The sequence below is a fragment of the Protobothrops mucrosquamatus genome, unplaced genomic scaffold, assembly GCF_001527695.2.
Source record: "Protobothrops mucrosquamatus isolate PMUCROS unplaced genomic scaffold, P.Mucros_1.0 scaffold1150, whole genome shotgun sequence".
Classification (NCBI taxonomy): Eukaryota; Metazoa; Chordata; class Lepidosauria; order Squamata; family Viperidae; genus Protobothrops; species Protobothrops mucrosquamatus.
In genome coordinates this window covers 32,485-46,770 of record NW_015387365.1, presented here as the reverse complement: position 1 = coordinate 46,770, position 14,286 = coordinate 32,485, and the positions used below count along the sequence as shown (strand labels likewise).

Genomic DNA, 14,286 nt, shown 5'->3' with positions numbered 1-14,286 from the left:
GTTAATTGTTCTCACTGTCAGGAAGTTTCTCCTTAGTTCTAGATTGCTTCTCTCCTTGATTAGTTTCCACCCGTTGCTTCTTGTCCTGCCTTCAGGCGCTTTGGAGAATAGCTTGACTCCCTCTTCTTTATGGCAACCCCTGAGATATTGGAACACTGCTATCATGTCCCCCCTCGTCCTTCTCTTCATTAAACTAGACGTACCCAATTCCAGCAACTGTTCCTTATATGCTTTAGCCTCCAGTCCCCTAATCATCTTTGTTGCTCTTCTCTGTACTCTTTCTAAAGTCTCAACATCTTTTTTACATCGCGGTGACCAAAACTGGATGCAGTATTCCAAGTGTGGCCTTACCAAGGCATTGTAAACTGTTTTGCAGTTTAGATGTAGAAGGGGGATGGAGTAAATGCTTGAGGGTTTAGTTCATCATAACAATTGCAGCTGTGTGGGAACTCAAGGTTACTACTTAAAGTTTTGGCGGGCTGAAGAGCTGGGAAGGAAAGTGCACGTTTTGTGTTAATTGGAGAATGTGATTTCTGACAGCTTCTTTGGGGTGGGAATTGAAACTTGATACTTTGTTCTGAGGGTAGGGAATTTCAGTTTTGGGTTCAACTCTGTAAGTGCCGATACTTTGTTTCCTAATAAAATGTTCTTTAAGGAAGAATTCTTGCCTTGAAGTTCTTTTACTGGTTTCATCTATTGGAACCATGACACTTCCAGTGTTCAAGAGTTGTAAAAATCTCTCTCAGTTTTGGAATCAGCATTGCTCATGTATAGCAGCCTTCAGTAAATCTATGAGGTGACCCACACACACTACGGTCCTGTGCTCAGCAATGTTTACCCCACCTGAAGATGTTTCTCCAAGAGAAACCCTAAATTATTAGTCTGATAGAGGAGCAGTTGGGAAGGATTTCAGCCACTGGAGCAAAGTGAAGATGGGGAAGATGATAGAGGGATACAAAACAGACCATGATATGGATGCAAAGGCTTATCTTCTTTCTCACAAAGTCATCCAAGTTTAGCCAAGGGAGGTCCTTTGAAAAAACTCCAAACCCAATAAAATATGGGAAATTTGCTGCCTCCAAAATCCCTGCCAAAGAGTGAAGAAAACTCTACCAGCACAGAACTATAATGTTCCCAATGTTTTTTCTCACTACAGGCTATTCCCCATTAACTACCAGCAATTCCTTGCATTGATGTTTGCTGTCTCTGAGGTCAATAAGGATTTTTTCCTGCTCCCCAACATCACCCTCGGCTTCCATATCTACAGACATTTCCAGAGTGAGATGTTTATTTCCTTAAACAGCTTCTCCATGCTCTCCTCACGAGGCCAAGTGGTTCCAGGGTACAAATGTGACCAGCAGGACACTCTTCTGTCCATCATTGGTGGTCTCATTGCCAAATACTCAAGGCAGATGGCCATCATCTTCAGTATTTTTAAGGTCCCACAGGTAAGAGAGCTCCATTGGATCCAGTATGGAGTAGACAAAGATCAGAAGCATACTCAGAAACCAAAATTGAAACCAAAAGTAGTTTTTTTGGGGAGAGAGGCATAACATGACTTGTGACTCTTAGTTTATATTTGATAAAAGGGTAGCCATCGTTTTAGTGTCATTTAGTCTCTGTATCAGGTTGATGGCTTCTTCTCTTGTCTTCTGAGGTACCACTACCAATTAAAATGGGTAACTGGTGGCTCTTCCTAAAAGGGAAGAAACTTAAGCTTGCCACTCAGAGTGAGCCAGTGTGAATAGTGGGGCAATCAACCATAGAATGGTGACCCCTAAAGTCAACATCAACCTTTACTTTGTTGTTTTTTTTTTAAAAAAATCTCACTTTCTCCAGCTTGGTGTTGGCTTTGAGTTCTTGCAGGAAGAGAAAACAGTTTATCCTTCCTTCTTCCGGATTAATGCTAAGGAATCTTCTCAATATGTGGGTTTAGTCCAGCTGCTCCTGCATTTCCAGTGGAATTGGGTTGGGCTTGTGGTCCCTGAAGATGACCAGGGAGAACATTTCATCTCATCTCTGATGCCAATGCTCAAGGAGAAGGAGATCTGTCTGGCCTTCACTGGAATGACAAAATTGGGTGATCTTAATATTACGCTAAAAAACTTATTTTTCACTTTCCATGCTTGGTCTAAAACAGAAGTGTTTATTCTGTTTGGAGACTCCACTGTTACTACCACTGTACTAATGGCTGTGCGTTTTTATGAAAAATACACAAAGACATCATTTCGGAAAGTTTTGATTATAACTTCCCATTGGAAAGGATGGGATGGATCTCAAGGCATATTGGAATACATAATGCCTTCCCATGGGGCCTTGCATTTTAGGGACCACACTGGGGAAGTCTTAGAATTCACCCATTTCCTCCTGTCTTTAGATCCCTTGAACCCACAAGGAGATGTTTTTCTCCCTTCATGGTGGGAGTATGTCTTTGACTGCAAGATCCACAAACCAGGCGAGATCCCTCCAAAGGGGAAAAAACAATGTACAGGAAAGGAGAATTTGCAGTATCTACCATATTACACTTTTGAAACAAGAATGACAGGTGAAAGTTACAATGTCTACAATGCCATTTTTGCTCTGGCACACGCATTACATGCAATGTATGGATCCGGAGCCCGACCGACCATGATGAGGCTTGGAAAGAGGATTTCAAATTTCCAGTCATGGGAGGTAATTATTATGGCTTTTCTACGCAGTCCACTGATCCTTAGAGTGGAAGCTCCCCATATGAATTTCTTCAGTTATTGATTAAATGTCTGCATGCTCCCATACCAATCCATCTCAAAGTGTATTAAAACAGCAATGATTAAAAATAGTTAAGACGAACAATATTTTATTGAAAGAGGGCAGAGGGGTAAAAGAGAAGCAAACCAAACCAGGGGTCCATAAATTCTATAAAGGAAAGACCTTTATAAAGTCCTGAATAGGCTTCAACAGCTGCGCAAGTTTCAGAGGGTGACCATTTCAAGGAGGAAGTGTCAGCCCAAAGCAAGATAGTAATCTGGTGTGGTTATGCAACACATTTCAGAAGGTGAGTTGAAATCATAGACTAGGGGGGACATGATAGCGGTGTTCCAATATCTCAGGGGCTGCCACAAAGAAGAGGGAGTCAAGCTATTTTCCAAAGCGCCTGAAGGCAGGACAAGAAGCAACGGATGGAAACTAATCAAGGAGAGAAGCAACCTAGAACTAAGGAGAAACTTCCTGACAGTTAGAACAATTAACCAGTGGAACAGCCTGCCTCCAGAAGCGGTGAATGCGCCAACACTGGAAGTTTTAAGAAGAAACTGGACATTTGTCCGAAATGGTATAGGGTTTCTTGCCTGAGCAGGGGGTTGGACTAGATGACCTCCAAGGTCCCTTCCAACTTTATTATTATTATTATTATTATTATTATTATTATTATTATTATTATTATTATTATTATTATTATTATTATTATTATTATTATTATTATTATTATTATTATTATTATTATTATTATCTATGCAGAACAATTTCAGTTTTGCTCAGAATGTGCCCTGAATCCAACTTGTAAAAATATACTCAATTTGTTTTAATCTTGGTTTATGTTTCTATGGCTTAGTATCCTGCTGTGTCCCTGCCCATTTGTTTCACTACTCAGCTTGCTGTGTGAGAAAAGCTTCTGTTTAATAATCGTTGAAAATTAACAAAGGAGAGAAGCNGAGGCCTTTAAGAAGAGGCAAGACAGCCACTTGTCTGAAAGGGCATAGGGTCTCCTGCTTGAGCATGGGGTTGTACTAGAAGACCTCCAAAGTCCCTTCCAACTCTATTATTCTATGTTTCTATATCAATCACAGCACACGGCAGGATTCAAAATGGTCCTAATGGGCTTCTGGTCTGAAATTCATCAGAATTTTCTGCATCAAAGGCTAAAAGTTGGACCTTTCTAAATAGTGATGTCATGGTTCCGACACATGAAACTCTTCAAAGAACTTCGAGGCATTGTTTACCTTAAAGAATCTTTATTCAAGTAGCATATCATCGGCACGTACAAAGGCAAAGCCAAAATCTGAATTCCCCTCCCCTGAGCACATAGTACCCAAGCACAATTCCCTCCTCTAATTAATAGTCATAGATCACATTCTCCAATTAGTTTGAAATGCAGACTTTCCCTCCAGTTCTCCAACCCACCATTTCTTATCATCTTATTTCAAAAAAACCTTGGTTCTCACACTATTACAATATTGTTATGTCTAACTAAACTCCCATGCACATTCCTCCTCCTCCTCCCCCCCCCAGCATCATCTAATCCTAACTCTAATTCTAAGAGTAAAACATAAGAAGGAAAATGGCTGCATCTCCATATGTTGTCAAAGCAAGAACATCCGATGTTAGCAGCATTGACATCCGGCCCCCCTTACAAAAAGGACAGATCCTGTAACATAAACAAAAGCATATGTTAAGGACTGTCACTTGGTTTGTTAGGTGTTTCCTATAGAATCTTTTGATGAGTCTGTCAGCTTTCACATCGCTAGATTTCACCCAAGTGGCTTCAGACAGCGAGTATCCCTTCCATTGTTCTAGGTACTGCAATTTCCCTTTAAAAATTCTAGAATCAAGAATACGTTTTATTTAAAAGTGAGTCTGACCCGCTACTATGAGGTGTCCAGGTGCCTTCTTAGGGGGAAGTCTTAAAGCGGAGCCCCGAAAAGGTTTCAACAAGCTGCAATGGAAGACAGGGTGAACTCTCCCTAAAAACCTAGGGAGTTTTAATTTGGCCTGAGAGAGGTGGTCGTCTAATCCTTCTTTGAAGTGATGGACTAGGGATTGCTCAGGCCATCTCTCTATCCAACCAGCTATCTTGCGGAACTCTCGTATATACTCCAGAGCAGGCCTGCCGGCTTGCTTTATCTTATGAATTTGTTCTTCTGCTTTGAGGGCAATGGATGGGTCCTCAAACCTTGCTCTCAGTCCTAGGAGGAAGAGATGGGGGGTCCTCCAAATTGGGGGCTTGCTCATTGTATAAATTATTCAGTCATTCGGATGCCTGTCCCTCTAAGCTGGACACAATCACGTCGACCATAGCAGCTGGGCCCGGGTAGAGATAGGCACAGCGGTTCAAATGAGAGCGCACTTGGTTGAGAAAAAAACCCAGCTTCCCTGGGTCCCCATCAAAGGTTGCTCTGAAAAGTGGAACAGTCAATGGCTGCTGGGCCCCCCACTGTGGCTGTTGGATCCCCAGTTGCTGCTGCTCCACCCAGGCAGCTGCCACATTCCCAGTGGTTGCTGTAGGTCTCCCAGTGGTTGCTGCCTGGGTGGGGGCTACTGTTGTCCCCCCTGCTGCTGGCCAGCAGGGAGCTGTGGCACCCTCAGTTGCTGTAGGCCCCCCAGTGGTTGCTGAATGGGTGGGGATTGTTTCCATCCCTTCCTGCTGCTGGTCAGCAGGGAGACATGGCATCCTCAGTTGCTGTAGACCCCCCAATGGTTGCTGCCTGGGTGGGGACTGTTGCCATCCCCCTGCTGTTGGTCTGCAGGGAGCTGTGGCTTCCTCAATTGCTGTAGGCGCCCCTGCGGCCTCAGAGGGAGTTGTTGCTGGATGTCCATCATTTGCGGGCCCCTCAGCGGTTACTGTACATTTGGGGGTGGCAACCAATCCCCTTGCTGCAGCCGTCCTCCTACTGGTTGCTGGTTTCCTGGCCCCTCCAGAATTTTCCATGGTTGTGATAGAAATTATTTATTCATTTCTAAAATTCATTTGTCCATTAACAAGACTTTGGGCCAAAACAATCATTTGAAACTGCATGTAGCCAAGTATCACAAGAGGAAAACTCTAGAATTAAAATTGTAATGTGGAACTAAAATTTTTGTATACCTTGTGTGTCAACGCTGCTACATCAGATATTCTTGCTTTGACAACATATGGAGATGCAGCCTTTTTCTTTCCTATGCTTTACTTTAATAATAATAATAATAATAATAATAATAATAATAATAATAATAATAATAATAATAATAATAATAATAAATAATAAATAAATAAATAAATAAATAAATAAATAAATAAATAAATAAATAAATGAAGTTGGAAGGGACATTGGAGGTTATCTAGTCCAACCCCCTGCTCAAGCAGGAAACCCTATACCATTTTGGACAAATGGCTGTCCAGTCTCTTCTTTAAAACTTCCAGTGTTGGAGCATTCACAGTTTCTGGAGGCAGGTTGTTCCACTGGTAAATTGTTCTAACTGTCAGGAAGTTTCTCCTTAGTTCTAGGTTGCTTCTCTCCTTGGAGAGTTTCCATCCGTTGCTTCTTGTCCTGCCTTCAGGCGCTTTGGAGAATAGCTTGACTCCCTCTTCTTTGTGGTAGCCCCTGAGATATTGGAATGCTGCTAATGGTGCTAATAGATGCTAATGGGGGAGAAGGAGTAATGTGATGGGAGTTAGTTAGACATAACAATATTGTAATAGTGTGTGAAAGCAAGGACTTTTGAAATAAGAGATGATAAGATGATAAATGTGATTTATGATTATTAATTAGAGGAGGGAATTGTGCTTTGATACTATGTGTTAAGGGGAGGAGAATTCAGATTTTGGTTTCGACCATGTACTTGCCGATGCCATGCTAATTGAATAAAGATTCTTTAAGGTAAATAATGCCTCAAAGTTCTTTGAAGAGTTTCATCTGTCAGAACCATGACATTGTGTTTTGGTGAAACTGTAGTTGGAAAAGATGCCCTGTGGTAAAGGGAAACGTTCGTAGTTTCAAAGTTAAATATTTGGTATTAATCCTGATTTTTCAGCTCTTCACCATGAGAGCTCTTCAAGCTTCTCAGACATAAACCCATTTTCTCAAGATGACTATCGTGTGATGATAGAAGCCATGATGTATCATTTGTAGCTCTAGCCCAAATACTCCAATTTCTGAAGGTCTCCTTTCTTTCAGATTCTTGTCTCTTTGAGCAATGTGAAGTTCAACAACAGTGCTGGAGATGAAGTCTCCTTCTCAGAAAATGGACTGGGATCTACTCATCTTGAACTTTTCAACTGGGTTTTCCTCCCAAATGAATCTTTTGTCTCCACGAAAGTTGGGCAAATAAATCCTGAGGCTCCCCCAGGCCAGGATTTGACCATTAACTCTGATACAATCATCTGGGCCACAAAGGTGAGCTGCAAGGAAATGTTGTAAGTTCAGGGAAATATTCATTCTCTTCCTGAGATGTAGAACATCTTTCTAACTTGAAAAATAATAAATTGAGTCAGAAATTATGGCAGTCATGTGGTGAAAAATCTGCTTTGCATGTAAGATATTTCACGTCTAATTTGTGTCATTCCACAAAGGGTTGGGAACAACCTCTGCTTGAAACCCAGGATGCAATTATAGCAAGCAACAGTGATTTCCACAGACCATTTCCACTGAGCTATATCCTCATGATTCTTTCTTTCAGAAATGCTATAGTTTAGTCACAAGCCTTCCTCTACATGTCAAGATCCCAGTTCCAATCTCCCACATCTATTGATGTGTCAGGAATGCCAGTGGGCCTAATCCCTCAGGAGTGTTCCTGATTTCTTTAAGATGGTGGTAAACTATTTCTTTAGAAAAGAATCTGAACATAGAATTAGGAATAAGGAAGGGAAATAGGAATGGCAAAAAGAATGAATGCAGCAGGTTGATTGCTTAAGTAATTTCAAGTATTTCTCTTTTAGACAATCCCCTTTGCCAGGTGTGGCACAAAGAGGTGCCAGGCAGGAGAGAGGAGAAGAGTTCCAGAGGGCAAGCCAGTTTGCTGCTACCAGTGTGACGCTTGTTCAGCAGGGACCATTTCTAATCAGACAGGTAGACCAGACATTAAATGTAAATCTTCTAGGATCAAGGAAGACAGTCAATAGATCACTTTTTTTGCTATTGTAGTCATTTTTGAATAAGATTGACATGCACTCATACTTTTCAGCAGAACCCTTCAGTTTACAGATCTAAATTGTCCTGGCCACAGAGGTCACGTTTCCTGATCCTCAGCAATTCCACGCAAGATAGTTTTGGAGAACAATTTATGAATCTCCAACTTGCATTTCCACTCCTACTTTCACATTTAATTGGGAAAAACAACATCCAATCGTTTCCGGATAAGTCGGTTTTGTAGTCCAAGCTTTAATTTTTATCACTTGTTGTGTGCTTCTTCTATCAGCACTATCAAGGAAATAGACCTGCCAGAGAAAGAGAAGATCCATGTATCTATGTCTCTTTCATAGAGTAGGAGGGACCAAAAAAGGTCTGAATAAACAGATTTGAAGTACAAAGCAAAGAGGTTGAGGCAAGCATAATGTACACACAAACAAGACAGCAGCATTCCTGGATAATAGATCTATCAGTGTTCTGCGTGTTCCATTATAAATTGGTGGGTGAGGCAGCAATTTCAAACTGAAAGCCACATTATTCATGGAAGTGCATAGTGAATGGATAGCTGGAACTTGTCTCTGGTTAATCTGTCCTTAGGATCATCATAAATGAAGGATGATTTGCTCTTTTTGATGTACCATAAATTACGCAGTGGTTCCTTTCATCACTCCCTTTATTGGTTGGCCACAGCAAAAAGGCATATCATCTTTGTGGGAGGGATAATGCACATGGTAGTTGCTCAAGAAATCCTAAGACAAAGACTCTTGATTTCAGATGCAGCTCACTGTGAACCCTGTCCAGAAAACCAATATGCCAACAAGAACAAGGACCAATGCATTGCCAAGAAGATCCATTTCCTCACCTATCAAGAGACCCTGGGGTACATTTTAGTTTTTCTTGCTCTTTTTCTCTCTATTATAACATCTGCAGTCTTGGTTATTTTCTATAAACATCATGACACACCAATCATCAAGGCCAACAACCGAGATCTCACCTATATCCTCCTGGTCTCCCTCCTGCTCTGCTTCCTCTGTTCTTTCCTCTTCATTGGTCAACCTGGGAAGATCTCTTGTCTCTTCCAACAATCTGCCTTTGCCATTCTCTTTTCCCTTGCAGTTTCCTCTGTGTTAGCAAAAACTGTCATGGTGGTGCTGGCCTTTATGGCCACCAAGCCAGGGAACAGATCAAGGAAACTTTTAGGAAAACCACTGACCTGCTCCATTGTCATAGCCTGCCCCTTGGTCCAAGCATTTCTTTGTGCAACCTGGCTGGGAACCTCTCCCCCGTTTCCCAACTTGGACTTCCACTCCTTGTTTGGAGAGATCATTTTAGAATGCAACGAAGGCTCATCTTTAATGTTTTACATTGTGCTTGCCTATCTAGGTTTTTTGGCTCTCATCAGTTTCACTGTGGCATTTCTAGCTAGGAAATTGCCTGATAGCTTTAATGAAGCCAAGTTCATTACCTTTAGCATGCTGGTTTTTTGCTGTGTTTGGATTACTTTCCTCCCTACCTATCTGAGAACCAAAGGGAAGTCCATGGTAGCTGTGGAGATTTTCTCCATTTTGGCCTCTGGAGCTGCTCTCTTGGCATGTATCTTTTTTCCCAAATGCTATATTATTCTACTGAGGCCCGATCTGAATTGTAGAGAAAATATAGTAAGAAACAAGAATTTCTAACTGATGCAGTATTGGCCTTATTTATGTTTGTCTTTGGTCTCAGTATAAATAAGAATATTGTCCAGATAAACCAAAACCCTCTTATAAAGATGATCACAGAGGATTTCGTTGATCAGCTTCATGAACACTGCAGGGGCCCTTTGTAATCCAAATGGGAGAACTGGTAGAAACCCAATGGGCAATTGAAAGCAGTTTTCCACTCATCACCTTTCTTTATTCTTATGCAGTAATAAACCTCTCGCAAATCCAGTTTTGGAAAAAAAAATCCTTTTGATAGGTGCATTAGCATGTCTTTTATTAAAGGTAATGAAAACATGTTTTCCATGCACACAGCATTCAGGGGCCTATAATCAATGCAGAGACGAAGAGAACCATATTTCTTTTCTCTGAATAGAACAGGGGCTGTCACCCGAGGTCTGGCTAGCTTGATAAAATCCTGCAATAAATTCTTTTTGATAAACTTTTTCAGTTCGGTTAGCTCTCTGGGAGTCCTCGAATTTGGTAATTTTACCCCTTGAATATTTCAATAGCACAGTCTGTGGGTCAGTGAGGGGGGAGTTCATCCACCCTCTGCTCACTGAATGCTTCAGGCAAATCTCTGTATTCCATTTGAAAACTTTGCAAGTCTGAGTCACTGAGGGGGGAGGCAAAATCATGAAGTAATCCACATGTCCCGCTGCTTTTTTTAGTGACTGGTGGGGCTTCCCCCTGTGGGAATCTAAGTTGTTTTTCCCTCCAGTTGATCATGGGGTTCCATTTCTTTAGCCAAGCCAGCCTCAAAACTAACGGCCACTCCATGCCCAGAGCCACAATAAACGCTAAAGCCTCTGTGTGGCCACCTTGCTTGATGTGTAATGGTCTGGAAACAAAACTGGCAGCCCCCCCCCCCTATGACTGAACCATCCAGTTGGCAAAAAGAGATTGGGGTTTTCAATCTCCTAAGGGGAATTCCCATTTTCCCCACTAGCTCTGGCCTAATCATAAAATGGGTGCACCCTGAGTCCAGTAAGGCTGCTAGTTTCACTGTCCTCCCAGGGCCTGGTCTGAACAGTTCTATAGGCACTGTAATGTCTATAGAGGGTTGTCCTCATAGTTATCTTCTGCTGTTCCTGGATCATCGTGGCATGGACCCAGAGCTCGACCCTCTCGATTGTGATCCCATGGGAGCTCTGTGGTTTCTTTGGACCTCATAGCAGTCTCCCTTGGATGTGATGGGGTTCTTGGAGGTATCCCGGCCGGCAGATGATCCCCTCTCTTGGCAGGTGTTTTGCTGCGGCAATCCATGGCTCCATGTCTCTCCTTGCCACACTTGAAGCAGGCGGTGCTACAAGGCGGGGCAGGTGAAGATCAGGCGGTCTCCCCCTGCGTCTCAGTCTGAGGCTTGAAGCTTGATCTCACCAGGTGGTGCTGATGCTTGCATTGATCGATCTCCACTTCCTCAGCCAGCAGGCACCAGTCGTATAGCCACCCCGGGGCTCTGCGGGCTCCAAAGGCATTATACAGTTCTTTGTTGAGTCCATCCTGGAAACAGCTTACCTGGATGTCCTCTGGCCAGCGCAGGTGGCGGGCCAATTCTCTGAACTCCTCGGTGTACTCAGCAACTGGTCTTCTTCGTCGCTTCATCATTTTGATAAGCTCCTGGGCTTTCTTGTCAGCCAGCCGGTCTTCAAAGCATCTGCGGAGGATGGCCATAAAACGGTTTAAATTTCTCAACTTGTGTGCATTGCAATTATACAGGGTCACCATCCAGTCGGCTGCTCCCCCTTTTAGTGCCAGAGTGACCACTTGAACTTTCTCGACATCAGTAGGCAATATTCTCCCATAGATTTGCATGTAGGTGAATACTTGTGCCAGGAAATAACCCAGTCGTTTCAGGTCTCCGTCAAACTTCACCCCGATTGGGATCAGTTTCACCGTGGCCAGCTGAGGTCTCTGCCTCTGGCTCCTTGAGATGGATGGCCCTGCCACTGTGCTGCCTCTTGGGCTCTAGCCACTGCTTTCTCTGGAATCTCTGGATCATCCACCTCCAATTCCTCTGACTCTTCTTCTGACTCACGGCTTTCTTTCAGCTGCATCTTAAATTCATCGAAGGTCTTTTCAGCTCCTCTTTCTCTCCATCTTAATAATAATAATAATAATAATAATAATAATAATAATAATAATAGTAGTAGTAGTAGTAGTAGTAGTAGTAGTAGTAGTAGTAGTAGTAGTAGTAAAGTTGGAAAGGACCTTGGAGGTCATCTAGTCCAACCCCCTGCTCAGGCAGGAAACCCTATACCACAGGTCAACAACCTGCGGCTCCGGAGCCGCATGCAGCTCTTTGAGCCTTCCCTTGTGGCTCCCAACCTCCTCTGCCATTTGCAGACAGAGACAGAGAGAGGCACTTGTGCTTCCCTGCTTCTCTCTGTCTCTCTGTGTGTGTGTGTGTGTGTTTGTGTGTGTTTGTGTGTGTATTTGTGTATTTGTGTGTTTGTGTGGTGTGTGTGTGTGTGTGTGTGTGTGTGTGTGTGTGTGTGTGTAAAAGAGAGTGCACTCACAGTGTTCTCCGACAAGCTGAAAAGTTTTTTGGGCGGGGCTTCTCCCTTTGCTGCATCTCTGCAGGAAGACGCAGGAGGGGCAGGCTCTGGATTCTTTTTCTTTGCTTTCTTTTTTCCTCCTCCTCGGGTCAGGGTAACTTTGGGGTTTTTTTCCTCCCATCCTTCTTTCTTACTGACCCCGAGTGACCATCTGGCTCAGTCTTCATCACCAGAAGGTCCAGCTTCCTCCAGGTCCCTGGAGAGGCTTTCATCTGCTTTCAGGCAGAGGAGATCTTTGGACCATTTCTCTGCCTGGAATTCCTCCATGTAGATTTCATTTGCGACTCCCCCTGAAGGGCAGCAGCTTCTCTGGGTTGAGTACTATGCAGATCTTGCCTTATGTAAGGACCCACTTCAGCTAACCACCCAAGAAAGCAGAACTCTTGAAACAGGCATTGTCTCAAAAGGATACTTTTATTAGGGTCAGGGACAGTAGGAAAGTCAAGGCAAAATCTGGGGAAAAGCCTGTCAAAACAGTATAGTTAAGCAAGCAATATTCCTCCTCTCACCAAAGTCATAATGTCCATTTGAAATCCAGCCAGTGCACAGGTGGTCTGAAGAGTGGGTAACTGGCACACTTGGCGAGCATCTCAAAGACTTCTCTAGTTTCGTTTCTCTGTAACTGTCTCCCTGATAAGGGAGCAACATTCCTATCTTAAGGGGATGGAGACAGCAAGAGAGAGTAGAAAGCAAAAGCTATCCCAAGCTAGATAATAATAATAATAATAATAATAATAATAATAATAATAATAATAATAATAATAATAATAATAATAATAATAATAATAATAATAATAATAATAATAATAATAATAATAATAATAGTAAAGTTGGAAGGGACCTTGAAGGTCATCTAGTCCAACCCCCTGCTCAGGCAGGAAACCCTATACCATTTCGGACAAATGGCNTCACGCCTACTGCTTCAGTGACTCCATCCAGCCACCTCATTCTCTGTCGTCCCCTTCTTCTATTGCCCTCAATCTTTCCCAGCATTAGGCCCTTCTCCAGTGAGTCCTTCCTTCTCATTAGGTGGCCAAAGTATTTGAGTTTCAACTTCAGGATCTGGCCTTCTAAAGAGCAGTCGGGGTTGATCTCTTCTAGGACTGATCAGTTTGAATGCCTTGCAGTCCAAGGGACTCGCAGGAGTCTTCTCCAGCACCATAGTTCAAAGGACTCAATTCTTTGGCACTCAGCCTTTCAGCGCTCAGCCTTTCTTATGGTCCACCTCAATTCTTTGGTGCTCAGCCTTTCTTATGGTCCATATATGTATATATGCAAGGTAAAGAATAAGGGGTAAAGAATAAGGGTGACATCCTCTACAGCAGCCAACACCCAGATAAGCATGGATTCACACCAGACAAACAGGCAGAAAACCATATCCTAATCAAGGAACTTCCAAGGAGAAAGCAATACCCCCACCAACACTAAGCTAATGGATATAAACAGAGCAATCCCCACACTCACTAGCATTTGAAATTTCTACAAGCAAACAACCAAGCTCGGAGAACACCAAGGACTCCATAAATACACAGATGTCATAGCAAAAATTGTATTGATTTATTTATTAAATTTATATGCCGCTACCTCACTCTACGAACCAATTAGGTGGCTACAATTAGAATCATAAATTTAAAAGTATTAAAACATTAAATAGTGAGACAGGAAAAAGGAGCAAAATTGATACAATAGCACCTTCTTCTTTGTTAATCCACCAGCCACCTCCAGCATAAAGCACGTCCACTAGAACACCAGGCTGGGACAGACCTCACCTCAGGTGAAAAGATATTCCAGGGCAGGAAAGGTTCTCCTTCTAAACTCGGTTAGTCAAAATTCTGACCAAGAGGACCTGATGCCCCTTCTGATGGATCAACTGGGATGAATTAATATCATTGGGGTGAGACCGTTCCTTAGATAGAATCATATAATCAGAGGGTTGGAAGGGACCTTGGAGGTCTTCTGGGTCAACCCCCACCCCCAAGACAGGAATCTTTATATCACCCTAATGCCATTTCCATCCCATACCCAAGCCTGAATCCTCACTGAAAGGGTCTAGATGATTTGCTTCATCCCGGGTCCACCAAAATTGTCCAGTATGCTGTGATCCAGCAATTGTTTCTTGGTTAGGGAGATTAATACATCAACTTTATTAGTACTTCAGGTGTGTTCCAGATC

The 14,286-nt window shown here is 42.8% G+C and overlaps 1 protein-coding gene across 1 annotated transcript in view; it reads left to right on the top strand.

Moving 5' to 3' along the window:
* The window catches only part of LOC114922867 (vomeronasal type-2 receptor 26-like), a 23,596-nt gene extending 14,058 nt beyond the window's left edge, over positions 1-9,538 (top strand). The window contains exons 4-6 of the mRNA XM_029284966.1: positions 1,157-1,448; positions 2,425-2,545; positions 8,634-9,538. Of these exons, the coding sequence (XP_029140799.1) occupies positions 1,157-1,448; positions 2,425-2,545; positions 8,634-9,538 (1,318 nt within the window). The remainder of the gene's footprint in view (positions 1-1,156; positions 1,449-2,424; positions 2,546-8,633) is intronic.
* The last annotated feature ends 4,748 nt before the right edge of the window (positions 9,539-14,286 follow it).